The sequence below is a fragment of the Podarcis erhardii genome (genome assembly GCF_964252035.2).
Source record: "Podarcis erhardii genome assembly, chromosome: 1".
Lineage (NCBI taxonomy): Eukaryota > Metazoa > Chordata > Lepidosauria > Squamata > Lacertidae > Podarcis > Podarcis erhardii.
The window spans coordinates 33220548-33245263 of NC_138497.1; the positions used below are offsets into that span (position 1 = coordinate 33220548).

Genomic DNA, 24716 nt, shown 5'->3' on the forward strand with positions numbered 1-24716 from the left:
AAAATAAACGACAAGGAAAAAGAGACCAAGATTTGTGTGTCCTACTGACAGAATGTAATCTAAGATCAAGCTCAATTGGGCCATAAATCTCTTGCTGGAAGGAAAAGAATTTGGGGGCTGCGATAAGAATGCTGCAGAGATTCTGGGTGTTGGAAAGGAGTATTAAATCTTCAGTGTGTTTAAAAACTGCCCACCTTTTCCTAGGCTGAAGGGGAAATGCCAAAGATCTGTGACATGTTTTACTAGTGAGACAAAATGGTTTTTAGCCTGTTTCGAGGCCTGTCGACTGTATGGGGACATTGAAGCAAGGGACAGAGAGATAAACTTTGAGATTCAGTTCCACCCCAAGCCACGATGGGAGAAAACAACAGCTGGGAAGTGAAAGAGACAACACCATATATGGACAGAAGGAATCTCTATGCACATAAGTTTCCACACGCAGGGCAGAATAAAGATAATAGTTTGAGTTCCTCAACTGAAGCTTTATAAATTTATATATTATAATATCATGAATGGGAATCATTAATTATGTAGCTGTTGACTATGGGATTATTATTATGACTTAAATGTAACTGACATTAAGATTAGGTAACACAGATCGGAAATGCACCCAAACCACCATGCAGGGAGCCATTTTAACTAAAATGTATTAATTGGAAGTTGATTGGCATTTTGATAATTGTATAATTTGGGAATTAATTGCTATTGTTATAATTTTTTATTGGGGGTATATTGGAAAACTAATAAAAATAAATAAATTAGTGCTAAAAAGGAAATATTTTTAAGCTCACTTGATCTTTGTAGTCCAAGTGGAAAGCAGAGATACGGGATGCTGTTCATCAAGATCTTCTAAATCCTCCTGAATTTTAACTGGTTTAGCCTTTGGAATTGATTTGCCTTTTATTTCCAGCTCTATGTCTGAGGACAGAGACTTCTATACAGGGATAAAATTCAACAGTAAAGTCAAGAACATTAAAAAAGAATGGCTAAAGTAAACTTTCAGCAGCCTCACAGTTGGGTTATTTGTTCAGATGTGCGGTAATATTCCTACCCCTTTTAAAAAAAATTCCTTGCTCCTCTCTGTTGTTAGGCATGGCCACAACCACAGGCAGGCCATCTGTCAATGTTAAGTTATGGAAAGCAACCCTAAAACCATAATTATTAAATATATAAAAGCTGAAGCCTTGATCAAGAAGAATTAGCATGTCTTCCACACTTTTCCTTATCAGATTCAGGACAAGACAGCTGCCTTTCCGAAGTAGAAAAGCAAAACTTACCCTCTTCCAATGTGTCATCTGCACAAGTGATGTTTGCCTCAATTCCGTTCAACACTCTTGAATGAAGAATTTCTCTTCATTATCAATCTTCCCCACCCCCTCCAAACTTTAAGGAGATAAAATGAAGCTGGTTTTCATAAATGGAGCTGGTCTATCATAAAACATGTGAGGGAGACCCTTGCTCTGAACAGGTAAGTTGCTGATACTCTATCTAGCGTAAGATATTTAGTAAGAGTGTGTGCTGGAATTTCACAAATTCCAATGCAAAGTGGGATGCCTTGGAATAATTTGGAGCTTCTCAAAGGTGAAGCTAGATCTCTGTGAGGCGGCAAAAATGAAAGCCAAATTAATTTGCCTACCACCCAAACATAGAGACCACCCACCCAAACAGCATCTCTCTTTCCAAAATTCAAGTACAGATTATTGGCCCTTATCCAGTACACTAATGCATGCACATACCAGTCCAGACCTTTCACAGCCTCTCCTGATTCAGATGTTTTTGTTCTAATGAAAGTCTATGATTTGTCCCTAAGATCAGCATCCATATCTGAAGACTGGAAAGTGGTCAATGTAACATCCATTTTTTAAAAGGGACTCAGGAAGATCCTGGAAATTACAGGCTACTTTCCTTAGTATTTGCTTTATTTTCAAATTATTTCCTAATTATCCTTTTCCATGCTAGAAGGGAACTGAAAAGAAAACTGCCGATGTCATAATGCCATTTTACAAATTTAGAGTATGACTGCACTTGGAATACTGTGTACAGTTCTGGTTGCCTCACCTCCAAAGGAATATTGCAAAGTTGGCAAAAGTTCAGAAAAGGGCAACCAAAATAATCAAAGAGATCACTCCCTCCTTTGTTTTTTCCTTAGAAGGAATAAGGTGACTTAATGGCTTAATGGCCAGTGTGGTGTAGTGGTTAAGAGCAGTAGACTCGTAATCTGGTGAACCGGGTTTGATTCCCCGCTCCTCCACATGCAGCTGCTGGGTGACCTTGGGCCAGTCACACTTCTCTGAAGTCTCTCAGCCCCACTCACCTCACAGAGTGTGTGTTGTGGGGGAGGAAGGGAAAGGAGAATGTTAGCCGCTTTGAGACTCCTGAAGGGGAGTGAAAGGCGGGATATCAAATCCAAACTCTTCTTCTTCTTCTTCTTACGAATCCTTTCTGTAGAGAGTCTTTCCTAGATCTAAATATGAATAAATGGTATTTTAAAATTTATCTCTTACCTGTGATGGTTCAGGTATGGCCTTTTCCACATCTTTTTGCTCTGGAGGAGTTGGCTCTTGTAACTGTACAACCTCTGAAGATGAACTCTCTTCACTTTCATGGAAGCTTATTACCTCTTGTGAAGATGGTAATGAGGAATGCTCTACTTTCTCTCTTGGCATTTCAGTCACTTCTTCGTCAGCCTATGAGGACATTTTAGTCTAGATATACATTTCTACTTCCCTCAAATATATAAAAAATCGGGCCTAATCTAGCTAAGTATGAGAATATTTAGCTCAAATATATAACACTGAAATATTGACCCTGCACAAGGTCCTGATCCAGATTGGACCTGCTATTGCTTATTGTCTGAAAGGTGTCACGTCTGTTTTGTCCCTAAGTTTAACAGCAACATACAGTATACTTGAGAAGAAGGTGAGGCAATGTTTAATTTTTTAAAATGTAAGCAATGAGGTTGAGGTCTGTGAAGAAACCTTGCCCTCTATCCTTTTCACTAATTCTGTATAGGGAAGGGACAAGCTGTTATTGCTCAGGGTAATGAGAAAGGAACTGTGCACATGCTCAGAGGTACTTTTCACATAATTCCTGCTGGCTAGTAGAAATAATGGTGTCATTTTGCTACCAAGACCCAACCGACCCATGCTCCTCTATTAATGTGAGGGCTACTAAAGTGCTCTACGCAGGCAATTCCTGCATCTCTTTATTCTATTACGATGCTTGTGCCACAAAACATCCCCACTCCTCTGATCTGAGGTTGCTGCAACACAAATCCTTGAATCTTGTTACACGTGTGGGTTGGCCTGTTCTCTACAGCAGCACTGGTTGGTATTATATGGTTCACTTTATGTTTCTCATAAGAGGCATTTAAGAGGCCTCCTTTTCAAACATTACAAGTAATCAGTGATCTTGCTCTTTGTGGCTGCCAATCATATAGTGAAATTTACTTCCAAGTAAACAAGCATAACTTTACACTATAAGAATGATTAGCTTTTAATTTGCTATTTTTAAAACAATAGAGAAAATGGTAGAGTTGGAAGGGTCTCCAAGGGTCATCTAGTCCAACTTCCTGCAATGCAGAAATCTCAACCAGATCATACAAGATGATCTAACCTCTGTTTTAAAATCTCCAAGGAGAGTTCACCAGCTCTTATGTGAGTCTGTTCCACTGTCAACCAGCTCTTACTGTAAGACTAGTCTTCCTGATGTTCAGGAAAATAAATATATAAAATAAATATATAAATATTTTTTAAAAAATTTAAATCTAAAATAATACAAAGTATTTTAAAAATAAGCTTTTGTTTTGATCTCTCATTCCATGGTCCAAAGTTTACCAAACCATATTCCCAACCACCTAAATTAGCAATTCAACCAATCCCAGCTTTACTTTACATAGAAGAAACAGTCATTTTATATTTTTCAGTCATTCTATCCTTTTTCCTTGTCTACTGTACGGGAGACCTTACCAAAAGAATAACATTTTTGTCTTTTCTAAAAGGCTCACCAAACATAGGAAGCTGATTAACAACCATGATATAAAGCTGGTCAGACATTCAGGCAGTCATAAAGTCCTGAGCCACCCCAAAGCCAGTCGCCTCAGCATGGATGTTGAAGGTCCCTGGAACCAGCAGTCTGGGAGTCCTCAACACCACCTCCAAGACTGTCAGCTCAGGCAGGGAGACTGCTGGGCAGCAAGGCGGGCGGTAAACCAGCAGAATCCCTAATCTACGCCAATTGCTCAATGCCAGGAATCTGTCGCAGCCCTGCCTGGAGATACCTGGACTGAACCAGGAACCTTCTGCATGCAAGTCAGATGGTTTTTCACTGAGATACAGCACTTCACCAGTTTAATCCGAGAGCACCTGGAAAACTACCCAATCCCAGGGCATCCGACTTGCTGGGATTCTTTCTCACTTTATAGAGCTTTATCCAGCTCTCCAATTGTCTAGAATCTGCACAGCTTTGCCTAATTCTGATGTCAAGATAAACGGAACTAAGTGTCACTGGCATATTGGAGGCACCCAAAGACTAGGCTCACACTGAGAAAACAGATGGCACATGGGATATAAGAATAAGAAAAAGGATGCATAAAACAGCAGCTTGGAAAGAGAATAATACAGATAGTATTGGCAAAGAAAGGACTAGTCAGAAACAAGAAAGTTTAGAATTTAAGTTTTACCTTAACTTCAGCAATATCTTCTCTCACTCTTGCGGCTTCCATTTGAAAGTGAGCTTGGGGATGGTGAGCTTGGGGAAAGCTCGCTCTTCGTGATGATCCTGGTATATCCTAAAGAAAATAAAGGGCAAATATACAATCTACAGTATCAATCATCATGGATGAAAGCAGTGATGTTTTATGAACAAGCTGTATCATCTTCACCAGGAATACTACACCTGTAGCCCATCACAGGTTTATTGGACTACAACCCCATTATCCCCAAGCACTGTCAGTCTGAATGGGGCTGCCAAGACTTGCAGTCCACAAGATCTGGAGGGCACCAAGTTGGGGAAAGGCTGTTGTATATTAATCAGACACCGAATGCTTATGTGCCTGCCAACCCAGCAGCAGTTGTTGCAACTTTCTTACAGCCCCAAATCAAGGGGCTTGAATGGATTCTCAAAAGAAAGGAGCTCTTTCCTTGGCCAAGGTACAGGGTGTCAATTTTCAGAAGCAGCCATAACACAACCAAAATGGTCATTTTGGGCAACCAAAATGGTCAAAGGCCTGGAAATGATGCCTTATGAGGAACGGCTAAGGGAGCTGGGAATGTTTAACCTGGAGAAGAGGAGGTTAAGGGGTGATATGATAGCCATGTTCAAATATATAAAAGGATGCCACATAAAGGAGGGAGAAAGGTTGTTTTCTGCTGCTCCAGAGAAGCGGACACGGAGCAATGGTTCCAAACTACAAGAAAGAAGATTCCACCTAAACATTAGGAAGAACTTCCTGACAGTAAGAGCTGTTCGACAGTGGAATTTGCTGCCAAGGAGTGTGGTGGAGTCTCCTTCTTTGGAGGTCTTTAAGCAGAGGCTTGACAACCATATGTCAGGAGTGCTCTGATGGTGTTTCCTGCTTGGCAGGGGGTTGGACTCGATGGCCCTTGTGGTCTCTTCCAACTCTATGATTCTATGATTCTATGACTTCTGAAATAATCTTCAATTTGTTCTCACAAATATTCATCAGGATTTCTAATGCAAATTCCTCCTAGTCAACACATTTTTGCAAGCAGTTTCCCCTAGTAAACATTTTGGTATATTATTTTCACCATGTGAAAATGTGTACAAGTAGTAATTGTTATGCTTCATCACAACCAGTAGCAGCCTGTGTGGTTGAGTCATCCTCCCAATGCTGGCATTGCTGTAGATTACCGGTACCTGGTTGAGACCGTGAGGTGGGAACATGGAGGCAGTCATGTTGAGGCTGCCCAGGCATACTAGCAGAAGCACTGGATTAGCTCTGCCAGCATCCTTGCACACACCCAACCTCACCACCATCGTTCTCTACCCTAGCCCTGTCCAGCCAAACTGCAGCTGTGGCGGAAGGGCAGCTCCATCACACAAGTTGAGCAGCTAACGCTTACAATATATATTTTTTAAAATTTTAACTATAAGTAAGTCAATGCTAACAAAAACAATTCAAGGAATATTCATGAGATGTTCAAAACAAAAGAGAAAAGGAAGCAGGTTCTATATCAAATTAGGATATTTAACTGTAGAAATAACATAAAATACATCACACACACACACACAACTAAAACAAAGTTTGTTTTCAGCTTTCATTTCATTAGAGTGTGGTGTAGTGGTTAAGAGTGGTAGACACGTAATCTAGAGAACCGGGTTCGCATCTCCACTCCTCCACATGCAGCTGCTGGGTGACCTTGGGCCAGTCACACTTCTTTGAAGTCTCTCAGCCCCACTCACCTCACAGAGTGTTTGTTGTGGGGGAGGAAGGGAAAGGAGAATGTTAACCGCTTTGAGACTTCTGAAGGGGAGTGAAAGGCGGGATATCAAATCCAAACTCAGTCTTCTTCTTCATCATCATTTGCTTTCAACAGATATAAAATAGTTGAAATACAAGGTATATTGTAAAGTGGCTAAAGCAAGTTCTGTTATACTAGTTTATTTCACCCTGACAGTGACACTTTTAGACCTTGCAGTGGGGCGGGGGTGTTTGTGCAAATGTTAAAGAACCTCCCTAAACTGACTAGCAGTAAACAGCAGTGCTACATAACCCATCTTGTCTCCTAACTGTACCTGCCACCACCACTTTTTGCATGTGCAAGTTTATTTTGTAATCCATTCCAAATCTGGAGCACAACCTCAGCTAGCGCAATGCTCCTTCTCCATATAAAGGCATTGTCCCAGTACCAAAGCAATGGCATGCATTCTCATTCTCTGTAAGCTTAATAATCAATTCTATGTTCTGCTGCCATGAGGGAGAACAGCGTAGAATGTCAGGTTAAGAAACAAATATTTTTCCATAACAGAAGCTTATGCTATACCACTTTCACTTGTTCAGCATCTTCTGCTGTCGGTTCTTCAGGTGCCAACTCTGTTGCCAGATGGTCTTTTTCAACAGGTGGTGGCTTGAGAAAGAAAGAAGAATATTAAGATTAAAAAGCATGATCTTTGATGTCACATTTTAGCCATAATGAATGCATTTGATGGGGGCCAACAGGTTATAGAACATCCCTGAATGGCATCCTATGGAATTCCACCATTAGATCTGTATCAATGGGGATTGTCCTTTTGCCAGGCTCTACCCTGATAGAGATATCGGTCAGCAAGCAGGTTGCTGATCCAGGATACAAACCCAATGCCCATGCCAAAATCCATCTTACATCTGTAATCAAGTTCTGGCCAATTTTTCAATTCAAGGTGGTGTCTTGTCTTACTTATTTTATCACACTGTCATTTCCCTGCCTCTGTGGCCACTGGCCTGTTGTGCTGTGGCCTGCAAAGATTAAGATTAAAAAGCATGATTCTTAGCATCATCTTTTATCCATGAGGAAGGCATTTGTTTACATAGTATGTACTACTATGTGATACAATCTAGATTCTTTTCACATTTAGGCCTGGATCTAAAGGTCTGCTCACCTACCGGGAAGCTATGTTACCAATTCCCACAAGCTGCAGGCTTTGTCATTTCACATGGTGCTCCAGGTCCCCAAATCCTCCATAGTAGTTTCTTATGGAGTCAATGTGCTCCGTACTGGGGGGGATCAGTGGCCCTATGCTACTATGTACAAGTGACAGGGCAAGTGGGGATTCTGTTCAACCAATATTCCTTTGTTTCAATCTGCAGCTACTTTGATTACAGCGTATATGATAAAGGACTAAAACATTTATTAGAGCAGTCCTCTTAAATAATACTAAAAAATTAACATCATTCTCTGATAATGCCTTGAACCTTATCAATTTTACCTGTTCCATTTCCAAAGGTGAAACTTCTACAGCTGGAGTCCCTTGTTCTCTCGCCTGAAGTTCTTCATTCATAGCTAATATCTTCATTGTACGAAAATATATATAAATATATTAGAAAGTACATCGATGTCAAACAACAGTAAAACATTTTGCTGAAGTTGATGCTAATGCAAGTGTGGAATCTCCCGTATAATTTTTTTAAAGCACGTTCTATCAATAACCACTCTACTATGATCCTATACATTTCTGGCACAATTCAAGCTGTACCATACCTATGAACTTGATCTCTGTATACTGTAGGTTAGGCATTACATCAATCTCTGTATCCAATATCAACTTGGAAAGCTGCACATGATACTCAAACATGAAAGTCATGTAGACAAGCACCCTCAGTATGTGTTTCACATGCATGAAACTTCCCTAGGGCCCTAGTCAGAAACAGAATAAGTGTTTTATTTTATTTTAACCCATTTTAATTCACTTTGAACCACCAGGATGAAGCCTGTATACGCACGCGCGCACACACACACACACAGGCATGCATACATGCATACTTTGCAGCAGGCTGCAACAATGGCTTTTGTGTACTTCCAGGATACTTCTACTAATATATCTATTAAACTACAGAAAACCTATCAAAGGATGATGCATTTATATTTGCCCAGTCTAACTATTAGTTTTATAAGGTACTACTTTTTATCTGTGTTACAGCACAGTGTAGGTTTTAGAAAAAAATATGCAAATTTTAAAAATAAAACCAAACATATTTCATGCATTCTAAGTCCACCTACTGCTTTGTTTACGTTGTAGTCCTGACCAAGAATACTCTCCACAAGTTCTTTGATCCTCAGGTCCGAGGGAGTTGGTATAGTAGACTTCAGGGATGCAATAATTTCATCAATAGACCTTACAGCTATTCCAGAAGGCATCTTTTGCAGGGAACGCTGTAGTTGTGACCTACTTCGCGTGAGGTGCCTCGCTTTTGAAATGCTTGATGTACTCCCACGTGAAATTTCTACCAAAGCCTCTGCAGCAGACTTCATACTAGATGAGCCACTGCTTCTTTTACTAACTGATATTTCAACGTCAAATATTGAACCTAATGGTTTTGAAATTTCTTTCAACATATCAGATTTTCCACTTGAACCAGAAACCACAGAATATGCGTCATCAGCTTCTACATTTAAAGCGCTGGTTCCTCCAACTGTAGAAACAACTACTTCTTCCGATGCTATTTTTTGCTTTAGTTGTTCCATACCCAAACTGTCTTTCTGTAGAGCAACAGATTTAGCTGGTGATTTTGCATGACTCCTTTGATATTTGGGTTTCGGTGGGGGCTCTGGTTTCTTTAGCATTGTGAGTTGTTTGCTTGTACCTACGAAAGAAGCTATTGCTACTGCAACTTGTTCATGTTCACCTTCCATGTTATCACTTTTGATTTCTGAGGTTGTTTTCTTAAAACTAGGGGGCTGTTTCTTGTCAACATTGCCCTCTTTCTTAGATGTCTTTTGTGAAGTTGTGACATCTTGTGTTTGATCTTCCAGGCCGGTAACAGTGATCCTAACTGCTTTCAGCCGTTTAGAAGAATCCACTTCAAGAGAAGAATCTGTACTTTCAAGATGTGGGGATGGGCTCCTTGAGCTCCTATAAGACAAGGTTGTTTCAGGTGGTTCAACCTCCAAATTGGATTTTTCCAGTTCTCCATGAACATCAGCAATTGCTTGTTTAAACTTGACAAATTTCTGTCGAGATTCTTTGCAGATATTTTCACGTTCCTTAAGGATACGCAATTCTTCCAAATAGCTTAAGCCAAAATGCTCATGTTTTCTAGCCATTTCTTTGCACCTTTCAAGAAATAAGCATAGAATTTTACTTATATGTGATTAAAATTCATAGCTATAGGACTTCCGGAGGCGGCGCGAAGGGTAATGGCTGCCCTTTCCTAACGGGGAAGGGAAGCTCCGCTCGAGAAGGGTCGTCCGCTACGGCGCAGCGGAGACCCAAAACGGAAAACCGCAGGCAGCAGAAGCCTGCGGTCCCGGCACCCGGCGGGCGCCAGCAGCGGCCACCGAAACGTTGAAGGAACCCCGTAAGGGGCTCCGGATCGCGGAGGAGGCTGCGGCGCTGTGGGTCGTTCCGCAATCGGCGGAGTGAAGCCGCGTAGCCGTTGCCAGTGAGCGCTGACCTTTCTTCCTGAAATTTATGCTTTGAAAACAACAACCCGTGAGTAAACAACTGACTGTATGCAATTTGGGACTTTAAAATATCAAATTTGGCTGAAAGCGGAGTGACGAAAAACAGGAAGTCCGTCTTCCGCTCCCATTGAACTTGAACGCAAAGAGCTGGAGGAGTGGAGGCAAAGAGAGATCTTTTAAACTATTTGATCTGAGCACCCATTGAACTTTATTCTAAGTGGAACAATAACTTGATGTGTTGGACTTTTATGAATTTTAATCACACGGGGATATCTTTCTCCCTTTGGAGCTACATTCTAACTAAAAACCCCAGGCGCTGGAGCTGCCTGAGAAACTGAGCTGTCAGCTTGCAGTTTGCAGTTTGGATACTTTGAATCTGAACTTTGAAACAATCTGAGAGAGTTTGAACTTGCTACTTTAAGGCATTTGGATTACCAGCTTGCATCATCAGAAACACTGTTGCTGTTCTAAACTCCAACTCTGCTGAAAAATCTTTTTATTGAGGGTTCCTGGACTTAGAAATCTGACTTTATTTTAATTGAAATTGATCTCTTTCCTGAAATATTTTAAACTCCCCCTAGAGGATTTGGGACTTATAACAGTGACTTTTATTTTACTTTCCTTTTCCCGGCCCTCTGCTGACTGCTACCATCAGGGCCGTGGCTTTCTCATGGGAACAACTCAGCTTGACCTTGACTTTTAGATAACTTTGGAATGAGTGGTACAAGAAGGAGAGGAAGAACTAAACAAACAACTTTGACAACTTTAACCGCAGCCTCACAGGCACGTAGATCATCTGTGCCTACTTTGCCTTCTGAGGTGGAAGCTGTTTCTCTGCCTCGGGCAGGGGAGGGAGAAACTGAGGAATCACAACTGGAAGATATGGCCTCAGGGGCAAGCACTGCTATTTTAGAGAAAATTTTTGAAAAATTAGAATCTTTGGATAAGAAAGTAGAATCTTTGGACAAGAAAGCCGATGAGCAAACATATAAAATTGAGCAGAACACAGAATGTTTAAATAAATTATCTGGACAAGTTGCACAGAATACTCAAGCGATCGCAGAATTGAAGGAGGCTGCAGGGGAAAATCGGAAATTGGCTGAAGATACCAGCCAAAAACTTGAAAATTTAGAACAAGAGGTAAGACCACTCTGCAAACAAGTAGGTGAACATCAGACCTATTTGTCCATGCTTGAACTGCGGAACAGGGAGAGCAATTTAAGGATAAGAGCAATACCAGAAGTGGAAGAAGGCAACCTAGCTGAGTTTTTGACTAAAGAATTTTCCAAATTTTGGAGTTTAGAGGAAAAGGACTTTAAAATTGTTTCGGCTTTTAGGCTCGGAAGACTTCTAAAGAAAGAGAAGCCCAGAGACTGTTTGATAATACTGAGGTCAAAGGAGGAAAGGGATAAGATTTTGGGTCTACACTACGGAAAGTCACTGGACATTTTGGACAAAAGAATTGAGATTTACAAGGATATTCCTAAACAACTGCTAGATCTTAGATCTAACTATTTGGAGTTGACAAGACTACTAAGGAAGAATTCAATCATCTTTAGGTGGGAATTTCCTCAAGGACTATCTTTTACTTTTAGAGGGAAGAAGATCAAAATCAGAACATCGGAAGATAGAGATAAATTTCTGAACGTATACGGAGAGGACCTTCACAAAGGAATTGACCAACTTCCAGGGCCTGAAACACCAGAGGTACCTGCACCCTTGGACCCTGAAGATCCTCTGAATAAGATACCACCCCTTGAAAAATAACCAGATTTATTCAGGATGTCTCTGCAACTTTTGAGCTGGAACATTAATGGCTGCAACATCCCGGAAAAAAGGAGGAAAATTTTTCATATATTAAAAAAAGAACAATTGGATATTATCTGCTTACAAGAAACACATGTGACTAGGCTCCATAGAAAGGTGTTAATAAACAAAAGACTTGGTCAAGAATTTATATCTTCGGACAGAGTAAAGAAGCGAGGAGTGGTGATATATGCAAAAGAGAGCCTGTCACCTAAATTCTTATTTAAAGACGAACATGGAAGAATATTAGGAATTGAGATACAACATCAAGGAGAAAGGATTTTGATATTAGGAATTTATGCACCAAATGACGGGAAATCGGAATTTTACAAGAAGTTGCATGAGACTATGCTGGACTATCTGGACTACAACAACATCATTATGATGGGAGATATGAATGGGATCGTATCGACAAACATGGATAAGTCACAAAATCAAAATGTTACAAAAGACGGCAGACTGCCAAAGACCTTTTTTGAAATGGCTGACAATATGGACTGGATTGACATTTGGAGAACTAAGAACCCCCTGGGAAGAGAGGGAACATTCTTCTCTGAAGCCCAACTGACTTGGACAAGAATCGACCAAATATGGATATCTAGAGGTCTGGCACCCAAGGTCAGAAAAGTGGAAATCTGCCCAAAGACCTGCTCCGACCATAATGCGCTGAAGATGGATATGACACTTTTGCCAACCGGCTCCTTTAGATGGAAGATGAATGATAGCTTGTTTAGAGATCAGGAGATTGTCAAGAAGGCCCAAAAAACTCTGAAGGATTATTTTGAAATAAATATGAACACTACGGTGGAAAAAAGAACTATCTGGGACGCAAGCAAAGCTGTGATGAGGGGGTTCTTGATACAACAGAACACTGTAAAGAAAAGAACACAAAATGAAAGGAAGGATAAGATTTTGCAGAAAATCAAAGAATTGGAGAAGAAATTAAGATCAAATCCGAAGTCACAGCCGATTCTGAGAGAAATTAAACTGTATCAAGCTCAATATTCCAAATTGATAAACCAAGAAATAGAATGGAAGATTAAATTAATGAAACAAAAAACTTTTGAATCGGCAAACAAATGTGGGAAACTGCTAGCCTGGCAGTTGAAGAAGAGACAGAAACTAAATACAGTTACAAACCTAGAAATTGAAGGAAGAAATATCCAGAACCCCATGGAAATTAGAAAGTGCTTCCAGAGATACTTTAAAAAATTATACACTCAAGGGCCGCAAGATGAGGTTGAGATTAAACAATTTTTGGAAAGAAATGGACTAACAAAGTTGTCACAAAAAAACAGATTAATCCTGAACAACAAAATAACACAGCAAGAGATTGAACAAGCTATCCAGAACATGCAATTGGGCAAATCTCCAGGGCCAGATGGTCTGACCTCCAAGTATTATAAGACATTAAAAGACCATTTGATCCAACCATTGATGGAGGTCTGTAATGAAATTATGGAAGGGAAGAAGGCGCCGGAATCGTGGAAGGAAGCTTTTATCACATTGATACCAAAATCTGAAGCTGAAAAGACACAACTTAAAAACTATCGTCCCATCTCCCTTCTGAATGTGGATTACAAAATATTTGCAGACATTTTGGCAAGTAGATTTAAAAGAGTTCTTAATGAAGTAATTCATAAAGATCAGGCAGGCTTTCTCCCAGGCAGACATATGTTTGCAAATACTAGGAACATTATTGACGTTTTGGAACTTTTGCAAACAGATATAAATACAAAAGCAGTGTTAATTTTTATAGACGCGGAGAAGGCCTTTGACAATATCTCTTGGAAAATTATGAAGGGAAATTTGAATGAAATGGGAGTGGGACGGGGGTTTGAGAATGGGATTGACGCAATATATTCAGAACAAAAGGCTAAACTAATAGTTAACAATGTGGTCACAGAAGAGTTCAAAATTGAAAAAGGAACACGACAAGGCTGCCCGATTTCCCCTTTGTTATTTATTTCGGTTCTGGAGGTGCTCTTGAACTTGATCAGAGGGGACCGGTTGGTGGAAGGGATTCAGGTCGGAGCGAAACAATACAAACTGAAAGCTTTTGCAGATGACCTAGTTTTGACTCTGCAGGAGCCAGAATCTAGTACGAAAAGAGTATTACAACTGATACAGGATTTTGGTCGGGTGGCAGGATTTAAATTAAATAAACAGAAAACTAAAGTGTTGGGAAAAAATTTGACAGATATAGAGTCGGAAAGGTTTCAGAGAGAAACAGAACTAACTATGGTTAAAAAAGTAAAATACCTAGGGGTAAACATAACAGCAAAAAACCTGAGTCTGTTTAAGGATAACTATGAAAAATGTTGGTCTGAAATTAAGAGAGACTTGGATAGTTGGACAAAATTGAAGCTTTCTTTGTTAGGCCGAATTGCTGCTATCAAGATGAATGTATTGCCAAAAATGTTGTTTTTGTTTCAAACATTACAGATTGTGGACAAAACGGAGTGCTTCCGGAAGTGGCAGAAAGATATATCCAGATTTGTCTGGCAGGGCAAAAAGCCCAGAATTAAGTTTAAGATATTAACAGATGCGAAAGAAAGAGGGGGCTTTGCCCTGCCAGACTTAAAGTTGTACTATGAAGCCGCAGCTTTTTGCTGGCTAAAAGACTGGCTACTTCTCGAAGACACTGACGTGTTGGACTTGGAAGGTTTTAACAATGCTTTTGGTTGGCATGCATACTTATGGTATGATAAAGTTAAGATCAATAAGGCCTTTAAGAACCATATTGTCAGGAAAGCAGTGTTTAATGTCTGGACAAAATACAAAGACTTACTGGAAAATAAAACTCCAAGGTGGCTCTCACCTCTGGAGGCTAAGGCCCTAAAAAGACCCAATATGGAGGCTAAATGGCCAAAATATTGGGAAATATTAGAAAAAGATGGAGACAATTGGAAATTGCAGAGTTTAGAGAAAATGAAGGATAAGGTGCGAGACTGGTTACATTATGCTCAGATCAAAGAAGTTTTTAAAAATGATAAAAAGTTAGGGTTCCAGGTGGAGAAATCGAAGCTAGAAACTGAATTGTTAGAACCAAAGACTAAGGTATTATCTAGAATGTATAACTTGCTGTTAAAATGGAATACACAAGACGAAATGGTTAAATCGGCTATGATAAAATGGGCACAGGACATTGGGCATAACATTATGTTTGAGGACTGGGAAAGGTTGTGGACCACTGGGCTGAACTTCACCGCATGTAATGCTCTGAAGGAAAATGTAATGAAAATGATATATAGATGGTACATGACCCCAGTTAAACTTGCCAAAATATACCATTCGTCTGAAAATAAATGTTGGAAATGTAAAGAAAACGAAGGAACATTCTTTCACCTCTGGTGGACATGCCCTAAGGTGAAGGTCTTCTGGGAAATGATATATAATGAGCTGAAAAAGGTATTTAAGTATACCTTCACTAAGAAACCAGAGGCCTTCCTTCTGGGTATTGTCGGCCAGAAGGTGTTAAAGAAGGACCGAACATTTTTTATGTATGCAACAACGGCAGCAAGGATACTCATCGCAAAAAACTGGAAAACTCAAGATCTACCCACACTGGAAGAGTGGCAGATGCAACTGATGGACTATATGCAACTGGCCGAGATGACTGGCAGAATCCGTGACCTGGGAGAAGAGAAGATGGAGGAAGACTGGGAGAAATTCAAGAAGTATCTACAAAAACATTGTAATTTGGTTGAATCCTAAGAAGGATGCTAGATTATAAAAAACTGGCCACCACTAAATTAGATTTGAAATTTGATGATAAGTGAGACTAAAGAAAATATAAAATTTTTTGGAAGAAGTGCTAGATTATATTTGAATGAGTGGACATGAGATTGTAAACAAGTTGATAATTTGTTTGGAAAAAACTTTTAACGATGTAAATGGGAGCGGGAGACGTGAGGGAGCCCAAAGAAGTGATGAAATTATGTCTGTGATAGAAGTAAGACTGTTTATTATTTGTGCATTTATATTTAAAAACTTTAATAAATATTTATTAAAAAAAAAAAAAATTCATAGCTATAAAAGATTAAGAGACCTCTTCATATTCTTGACTTTGTAAATTAGCATATCTGGGAGCTTCATGTGGACAAGCTGAAAAGTGATTCCAGATATGCTAATTTATATGAAGCTCTAAATATTTTTTGAAGAACTGCTAGGAAGTCTGAAAAAGGAGAAGAAAAACAGAAAAGCCACAAACATTTAATTTACCATGGTTAGAGAGAGGAACAGGAGGGCTTCAATTGTCCCATTTAATTTTTCTCATTCCCCAGCACCACAGATAACACACAAACAACAAGCAAACTATATCACTGACTGACAGATTTATAAAATGTTCAGCCTCAGCCATGAAGCTCACTGGGTGATCTTGGGCCAGTCATAGTCTCTCTGCATAACCTAGCACACAGGGTTGCTGTGGGGATTAAATGAGGAGGGAGAAAACCATTTATGCCACTTGAGCTCCATGGAGAAAAGGTGGGATGTAAATGCAATTGATTAATTAATTAAAACCTGCTCCTCTATAAAAATAAATAAATCCAGAATGATATTTCAACATTAATTTGACTAAATAGTTTCCAATAAGGGTACTGCCTATTAGAAAAAGCAAGTTGATAAAATAAATGTTAGTTAATTTGCACAATTGTACATATAAGTAAAAGGCAATGATTCTGAAACAGCACAAGTGCTGACTTTTTTACATGATGTGTGTGAAAGTTATACCAGGTGCCTTCTTAGGAGAGGCCTTACCTCCTGAGCAAAAGAGGAAGAAATGCCTCTTTTAAGACAGAGATTGCTGTCTGCCATTTTAACAAAATACTTGCTATTAAAAAAAAAAAAAATCTGCTGCATAATTAATTGGGGATGCCTTTTTTTACTTCCGCAACAGGTCTAGCTGATTATATACAACCAAGTCATCATACACAGCAGCCATATAGTTCCCTCATCCATCCCGCACCCACCCATTGGCAGGGTCCTGTGCCCTTTAGGCAGGGCCAGATTTAGGTTTGATGAAGCCCTAAGCTACTGAACGTAATGGGACCCTTTATATGTCCAGCTGTCCTTTGCCAACAACAAATTGTTGCTGTTTTTTGTGTTGAATATATGCTATAGGTACCTAATAGATACCTAATAGATATCTAAATCCATTTGCACATAACAAAATATGTATTTTACCAAAGTAATTGTTGAACTGAAATACAATTAATACAGTGGTTTTTTCCTTTAAAATTTTTTGGGAGCCCAAGAGAGTGGGGCCCTAAGCTATAGCTTGTTTAGCTTACACAGTGGTACCTCGGGTTAAGAACTTAATTCTTTCTGGAGGTCCATTCTTAACCTGAAACTGTTCTTAACTTGAAGCACCACTTTAGCTAATGGGGCCTCCCGCTGCTGCCGCACCACTGCTGCGCAATTTCTGTTCTGATCCTGAAGTAAAGTTCTTAACCTGAGGTACTATTTCTGGGTTAGCGGAGTCTGTAACCTGAAGCATTACAGTAACCATATGTAAGCGTATGTAACCCAAGGTACTATACATAAATCTGGCACAGGCCATATAGTTCCCACATCCATCCCACACCCACCCACTGGCAGGGTCGGTCCTGCACCTTTCAGGCTGGGGCTGGGAATCCGTGGTCCTCAAGTTGCTCATGGACTCCGACTACCCCTAAACAATGGAGTTGGGACCGAAAAATTCAACAGGGCAAGCCCCTTTCCTCTTAGGGCAGGCATAGGCAAACTCGACCCTCCAGATGTTTTCGGACTACAGCTCCCATCATCCCTGACCACTGGTCCTGTTAGCTAGGGGTGATGGGAGTTGTAGTCCCAAAACATCTGGAGGGCCGAGTTTGCCTATGCCTGACTTAGGGGGTTTCCCACGACGATGGAAACCTGCACCGGTTGGATTTCTGCCACGCGGCTGCTTCGCGCCAAATCCTCGCCCGACGTTAACTTTTCCCCGCGAAACATTTCAAGCAAACCTCGCTCCGCGATTCCTCCCGCGCCAACCCGAAAGCGGTTCCCTCACGGCTCGGTTCCGCCTCTCCCCATCTCGCCCTTTCCCAGCCTCTCCCTTCTCAGCGGCCGCCCACGACGACGGCAGCAGCTCTGGCCCGCCGCGGGGAGAGAAGCGCGCGCGGTCGCTTAGCAACCGGCTGGGACGCGGAGTCAACGCAAGAGAGACGGGCCTGGCCGGCCGCGGCTTACAGGGAGTGGGAGAGGAAACGGTGGGGTTGGGGGTGCGTCGTTGGCGAGAGCGCCCCCTGGGGCAAGGGAGGGTCGCGCTGGAAACGATCCCCTCGGCTGCGTTTGGCTCTCTGTGGAGAGAGGGCGTTCAGGTCTTGCTTGTGGGATGCTAGGCTACGTGGACCATCGGCCTTGCTTATGTTTTATCCTCGCTAGGTCCAATTAAAAGACCAGGAGTTGGGGGGTCCTCTTCCCCTCTGAGACAGCTGTGGGCTGCTTGGACCAGTGCCCGATTTACATATAAGCTAAACAAGCTATAGCTTAGGGCCCCACTCTCTTGGGGGGCCCCCCAAAAATTAAAGGGAAAAAAAACCTGGATGTACATTTACAAAATATAAGATAAAAACAAATTAAATAAAACCTACATACAGCAACAGTGTTTTGTGTTCTCTAGGCTCCTATGATGTAAGTAATGCCCCCCCCCTCCCTAAAATATCCCTGGTTTGCTCATTTCTGTATATAGGGTGCCTACATTCTGCATGGACTGGTTGCGTGGCAACATGTGCAAATGGCTTTAGATACCTATTAGGCCCATAAATTACCATACAGCGTATATTCAACAGAAAAACAGTGACAATTTGTTGTTGACAAAGGACAGCTGGACATATAAAGGGCCCCATTACCTTCAGTAGCTTAGGGCCTCATCAAACCTAAATCCAGTCCTGGCTACATGGACCATCAACTTTTCTTATGTTTTATGTTCGGTATGTCCAATTAAAAGGCCAGGAGCTAGGGGAATCCTCTGCCCCTCTGTAGAGACAGCCGTGGGCTGCCTAGACCACTGTTCTGGCTCAGTATTTTCATATAAGGTTTTAACATAGAGAGAGAGCTGTTTTGTGTCTGAATTATTTATCGTGCTTCAGCTCTTAGAGATTAATTTTACTCTATTTATATCTGTATGCTCTCTGTTGTTGCATATGTTTGCACTCTGGTCAGTGACTGAAATAAATCGATTTATTCATTCATTCAGTATTTTTATTTACTTATTTATATTACATTTGTTAGTTGCTTTATCTTGCCCAAGGCAACCCCAAAGCACCTTGCAAGCAAACAAGGGGGGGGACCAGTCGAGTTAAATATGGTCAAGTGCATAGTCCTTCAGCCTCTACACAATTACTATTTGGGGTGTGGGTGGCACTGTGGTCTAAACCACTGAGTCTAGGGCTTGCCGATCAGAAAGTCGGTGGTTTGAATCCCCGCAACGGGGTGAGCTCCCGTTGCTCGGTCCCAGCTCCTGCCAACCTAGCAGTTCGAAAGTACTCCAAAAAGTGCAAGTAGATTAATAGGCGGGAAGGTAAATAGTGTTTCCAGCGCTGCTCTGGTTCACCAGAAGCGGCTTAGTCATGCTGGCCACATGACCCGGAAGCTGTACGCCGGCTCCCTCGGCCAGTAAAGCAAGATGAGTGCCACAACCCCAGAGTCAGCCACAACTGGACATAACGGTCAGGGGTCCCATTACCTAACTTCTGTTTAAAGGGTCTTTGTGGCAGTACAGTGACGCACTAGGACAAGGAGACCCAGGTTTCTCCCTCACATGGCAGTTTGGTTTGTTTTCATGACTTTCCCCCAATTCTTAAGTTCTGCATTATATCTGAGTTTTAACGTAAAAGCCACCTCTGGAACCATAGTGGAATAACACAGTGCAAGTTTAGTGTTCATTTCCAGGTTGTTTCCAAGGGAAAAATCCATTTGCAAATAATATGGAAGTGAGAACTAAACTTGTGCTATATTAGTTCCATAGGTGGCTTTTACATTGTGCGAAAGCTCAAATATTAACAAGAAATTAACAAGGAAATGTTAAAATAGAATAAACTGCCATGTCAGTGTCGTCATCAGATCAGTGTTTCTCTTGGCCTTAAATTTCACTGAGTGATTTCTCAGGGGCCCTTTCAGAATCATCTTTTCACCAGCGTGTTCTGCAACATGTCATGGCCCAATAATAGTGCATTTCTGGTTGATTTATACTGGATCATCCAAACATCATTCCACTTTATCACTTTCCATGATGTTATTGTATTATGACTTGCTGTTATTAGTTTCCTTTATTTCTCCTCTGATGTTACTGTATTGTGACTTGCTGTTATTTTTATTGATTATAGTTTAGCAATGATTTATTGTGTTGTCATTGTTGAGAGTTATTTACTGATATTATGAGTTAGTTTTATTGTGTACAATCATATTCCAATGGATTGTTGAATGTTATTTTCTTTGTTTTAAGTGGGTTGTTGTGAATATAAAAGCAGGGAGGGGAGAAGAGAATCAGGTGTGCCACCTTGAGCTCTTTGGAGATACAATAATGCAATCCTATACATGTCTATTCAGAAGTAAGGCCCACTGAATTCAATTACACTAATTCCTAGGTAAGTGGGCGTAGAATTGCTTGCTGAATCCAGATATCTACCTTGTTTTAAATTAAGAGTAAACTTTCTCATTCTGCCATCCGGTACTGCCCTCTACAGTTCAGTTGTTCACTACCTCAGTTAATGCTGAAAAGCTTCATTGCTGAGCTTCTAACAGTTTTCTTTTGAGCCATACTGGGATGTGTGGAAGAAATACCGATATAAATTATGAAGAAAGTCAGGGAAGAGTCATACACATGGACAGGATTTTAAAAAGAAAGTCAAAGAGCAACTGAGAGTACATTTTTTAAAAATTGTGCATCTGATGAAGTGGCCTATGGTCCACAAAAGCCTATGACGTAATACATTTGTCTTTAAGATGCCAGAAGACTCTTTGTAGTTTTAAATAGTAAATAGAACCATCAGTATGCCATTTTAGGCAGCCATGACACCTCTCCACAGGAGCCTCAGCAGGAGGGGCAGGACATGGCAATGAATATAAAGAGCTATTAGCATCAGGAAGGAGGACTTGAATGGAATGTTGGGATTTGCATCCGGAAGGAAGCAAAGGAAAAGCTCACAATAGGCAGAAGGGTAGCCCCTTAGCCTGTGCCACAATAGGTTCTCTGGGGGTCAGGATTCTGGCACACTGGTGAGGAACAGTTTCAGATAAATTGGCACTGTTTATTTTCCTACACTATAGCACAGTAGATGCAAGGAATCTGAGCCCTCTTCAAAGTTATTCATTTGCACAGCAAGAAAGGCTCAATCCTAATCCCATTGAAATTAATAAGAATTTCCCTTTTATCCTCTGTGGGAATAGGATTGTAGCCCCAGTGTGCAACTTCCTTCCTAGTTTGAGTTCCACAGAAAGTTGGTCAGAAGCCCAGGGAGATAAGAGGGGACAGAGGAAAAAACCCAGAATTACATAATTTCTGAAGGAGTAGTATTAAATTCAATATCTACCCAGGCTACTAAATTCATATTTAAGTTTTGTTATTAAAAATTAAAAAAAAATCAGTCAACTAGGCATTACAGTGCTAGCATTTTATTTCTGAGCATTTTAATTAAAACATGAACCCACTCTAAATGACAGAAGACTGAATGAGATGCCACAGACATGATATCAAATACATATTGGATTGTCTAATGTCTTTATTTAACATGAATTTTGCTCAGGTTGTAATCAGATTGACTTGGGACACTGTGTGTTGGTCTGTGTGTCATCTTTCTGAATCATGTAAACCCAAGACGTTGGTTTGACTTGATTCAAAATCTGAGTAAACCATGTTGGAAGCCTGGGCATCCATGGGCAGCGGAGCAGGCAGGGGGCAGTTTCCACACCCAGATGAACCATAACCCCCAGAGCCCCAACAGTCCTTGCTTAAAATTAGATAGATAGATAGATAGATAGATAGATAGATAGATAGATAGATAGATAGATGATAGATAGATATAGATAGATGATAGATGCTCAGTTGTATAGAACTTCTCAGCATCTTGTGATTTCCACTGAGCACCAAAAGGACATGTAGAAAGGAAATGTTTTTGAGTCTTCTCACGGTTCATAAAGAAGAACTATAGCTCAATATCTGTGGGTAGAAATGCCTCCTTCCTACTCATGCATCAGAGAACACTAGTCACACAAAGCTTTGTGGATCTGACTCTTACAAAGCATAAAAAAGTGCTTGGAGTCCTCTCTTCTCATCTTCGTTCCAAAGAACAGGGCATTTGCCATTTTAAAAGCCATGCAAAAGTTAATGTGTCACCACCACTTAAGTGGTCATGGCACCAGAAAGCCTCAGTTAATGGGAATGAGTGCAAGCAAGCTTTCTGCAACCATCTATTAGCCATCAAGAGAGCTCTGATAAAGCAGGATGCTAGTGAAGGCAGAGTCTTTCTCCACTCATGCATGAAGTGTTTGAGTGGGGACTATGCTAACCACCACTGATACATGGCATTCCAAAGATTGAGAAGAGGGACAATCTTTTTAAGTAAGAACCTTGGCTTAACCAATGTATTTAACTCTAGCCAGCAGGTGGGACTGTTATCTAGAAAGATTTCTAGTATTGCCTCCATAAAGGTAAAGGTAAAGGGACCCCTGACCACTAGATCCAGTCTTGACCGACTCTGTGGTTGTGGCGCTCATCTCGCTTTATTGGCCGAGGGAGCCGGCGTACAGTTTCCGGGTCATGTGGCCAGCATGACTAAGCTGCTTCTGGCGAACCAGAGCAGCACACGGAAATGCAGTTTACCTTCCTGCCTAAGCGGTACCTATTTATCTACTTTCACTTTGACATGCTTTCGAACTGCTAGGTTGGCAGGAGCAGGGACCGAGCAATGGGAGCTCACCCCGTCGTGGGGATTCGAACTGCCGACCTTCTGATTGGCAAGTCCTAGGCTCTGTGGTTTAACCTACAGCGCCACCCATGCCCCTTATTGCCTCCATAGGTGCATATTATTATTATTATTATTATTATTATTATTATTATTAATTTAAAAAATATGTTTCACTCTATTGATAAGTTTTAACTGTATATACATTGTATCAGCTTATTTGCCATGATGCCATGGTTTTAAAAAGGCCTATAAAGGAAGCCAACCTGCTGTAGTCATACATGAGGACTACAGACCTTTCTCATGTCATAACACATTCCTAAATACAATTAACTCCTTAAAGAACGTGGCCTAGATGGATGAATATTAGCAAATCAGATTCAGACATCTATACCAACATGAAGCATTAGAGAGTTCACCTGTTGAATGTCACAGTTCTCCTTACAGATAGGTAGCCGTGTTGGTCTGCCATAGTCAAAACAAAATAAAAATATTCCTTCCAGTAGCACCTTAAAGACCAACTAAGTTAGTTCTACGTATGAGCTTTCGTGTGCATACACACTTCTGTTCTCCTTATAACACAGTGTTGTCAGTTTAGGGAGAGGGCTTAGACTGTATGCCTGGGTCCCTGCTCATTCCTGGATCCAGCAAGGATTCAATGGCTGGGATAGCCAAGCCAGCTTGGTAATGGCTCCCAAAGTATGGGTCATTAAGGTAACAAAGGAAGTGGCCCTGTGCAAATGGGTGGGCCCTCTCTCCCTCAGCTGTCTGGTAGGTAGAAGTGCAAAGGCTAGAGTTGAAGCGTGTGAGAAAGCTAAGCTAGAAGCTAGAAACAGGCTGAGGCTTGTGAGTGAGAGACCTGGCTATGGGGAAAAGCATGTCATTAATGGGTTGTTAATGTGGCGAGCCCTTCCATCATAGGCTCAGGATGTATATATGTGAAATATACTCGGAGTCTAGAGTGGATTTCATGTTCTTTATTCAGCTCATAGTGGTGAGGAGGAATGGAAGTTCCCCCAGAATGTCTGCTTTATATACATTATTTATACAGTGGGTCCCACATGATTGGCTAATTCCAGGATTCTCCTGTAGGCCAATCAGGTTGTGGATTCACTTCCACCTGGAGCTGGATTGGGTGGCTCCTGTGGACTAATCAGACTGCTGCATTCTGAATCCTATTGTTCTAGGACCAATCAGACTGCTGCATTCTGAATCCTATTGTTCTAGGACCAATCAGACTGCTGCATTTTGGAACCTATTCAACTCAGTACATAACAATATGTATAAATATATTTCTAAAGATACCACTGTCTCCACTGTCCCTCAGTTCAAGGAAACTGAACCCTGGCTAAGCACCTAGAGCCCCTGGAATATTGCAGCACTCAGAGATTGGGGTGACATGCAACACTAAGTTCCACATATCCCATTACAGCTGATGTTAAAGGCTCAGAACTTAAAATAATAAGAGCCCATCTAGCCCAGCATCCTGTTCTCACAGTGACCAACAAGATGCCTGCAGGAAATCCACAAGAGCAATCTTCCCTCCTGCAGATTCCAGCAACTGGTATTGAGAAGTGCACTGCCTCCAGCCGGTTGAAGGGAGAGCATAGCCTTATCCTCCATGAATTTGTCTAATCCTCTTTTAAAGTCATCCAAGTTGGTCATCGCTGCTGTTTCCCATGGGAGCAAGTTCCATAGATAAAGTGGAGGTCAGATCAGAACAATGCTGTCATCAAGGTAGGAAACTCCACTTTAGCGAAGTTATCCCACTCGGCGTCTGGCTTAACACATTTTTGAAGTAAAGCGCTATGGGTTAAACCACAGATCCTGGGACTTGCCAATCAGAAGGTCGGCGGTTCGA

At 41.1% G+C, this 24716-nt stretch overlaps 1 protein-coding gene across 2 annotated transcripts in view; it reads right to left on the minus strand.

Annotated features, from left to right (window-relative positions):
* Positions 1–18126, minus strand: part of TTC6 (tetratricopeptide repeat domain 6) — a 70896-nt gene extending 52770 nt beyond the window's left edge. Inside the window, exons 1-7 of one of the 2 annotated variants that reach the window (XR_014155453.1) lie at positions 17915–18126; positions 8718–9771; positions 7927–8007; positions 7005–7088; positions 4682–4789; positions 2505–2687; positions 792–934 (exon numbers count right to left, since the gene is read on the minus strand). Coding sequence is in view for 1 of the 2 variants with exons in the window: in XM_081857732.1 (XP_081713858.1) it covers positions 792–934; positions 2505–2687; positions 4682–4789; positions 7005–7088; positions 7927–8007; positions 8718–9761 (1643 nt within the window). In the remaining variant the exon portion in view is untranslated. The remainder of the gene's footprint in view (positions 1–791; positions 935–2504; positions 2688–4681; positions 4790–7004; positions 7089–7926; positions 8008–8717; positions 9772–17914) is intronic. The other variant, XM_081857732.1, reaches the window with a different exon arrangement.
* Positions 18127–24716: the final 6590 nt, after the last annotated feature.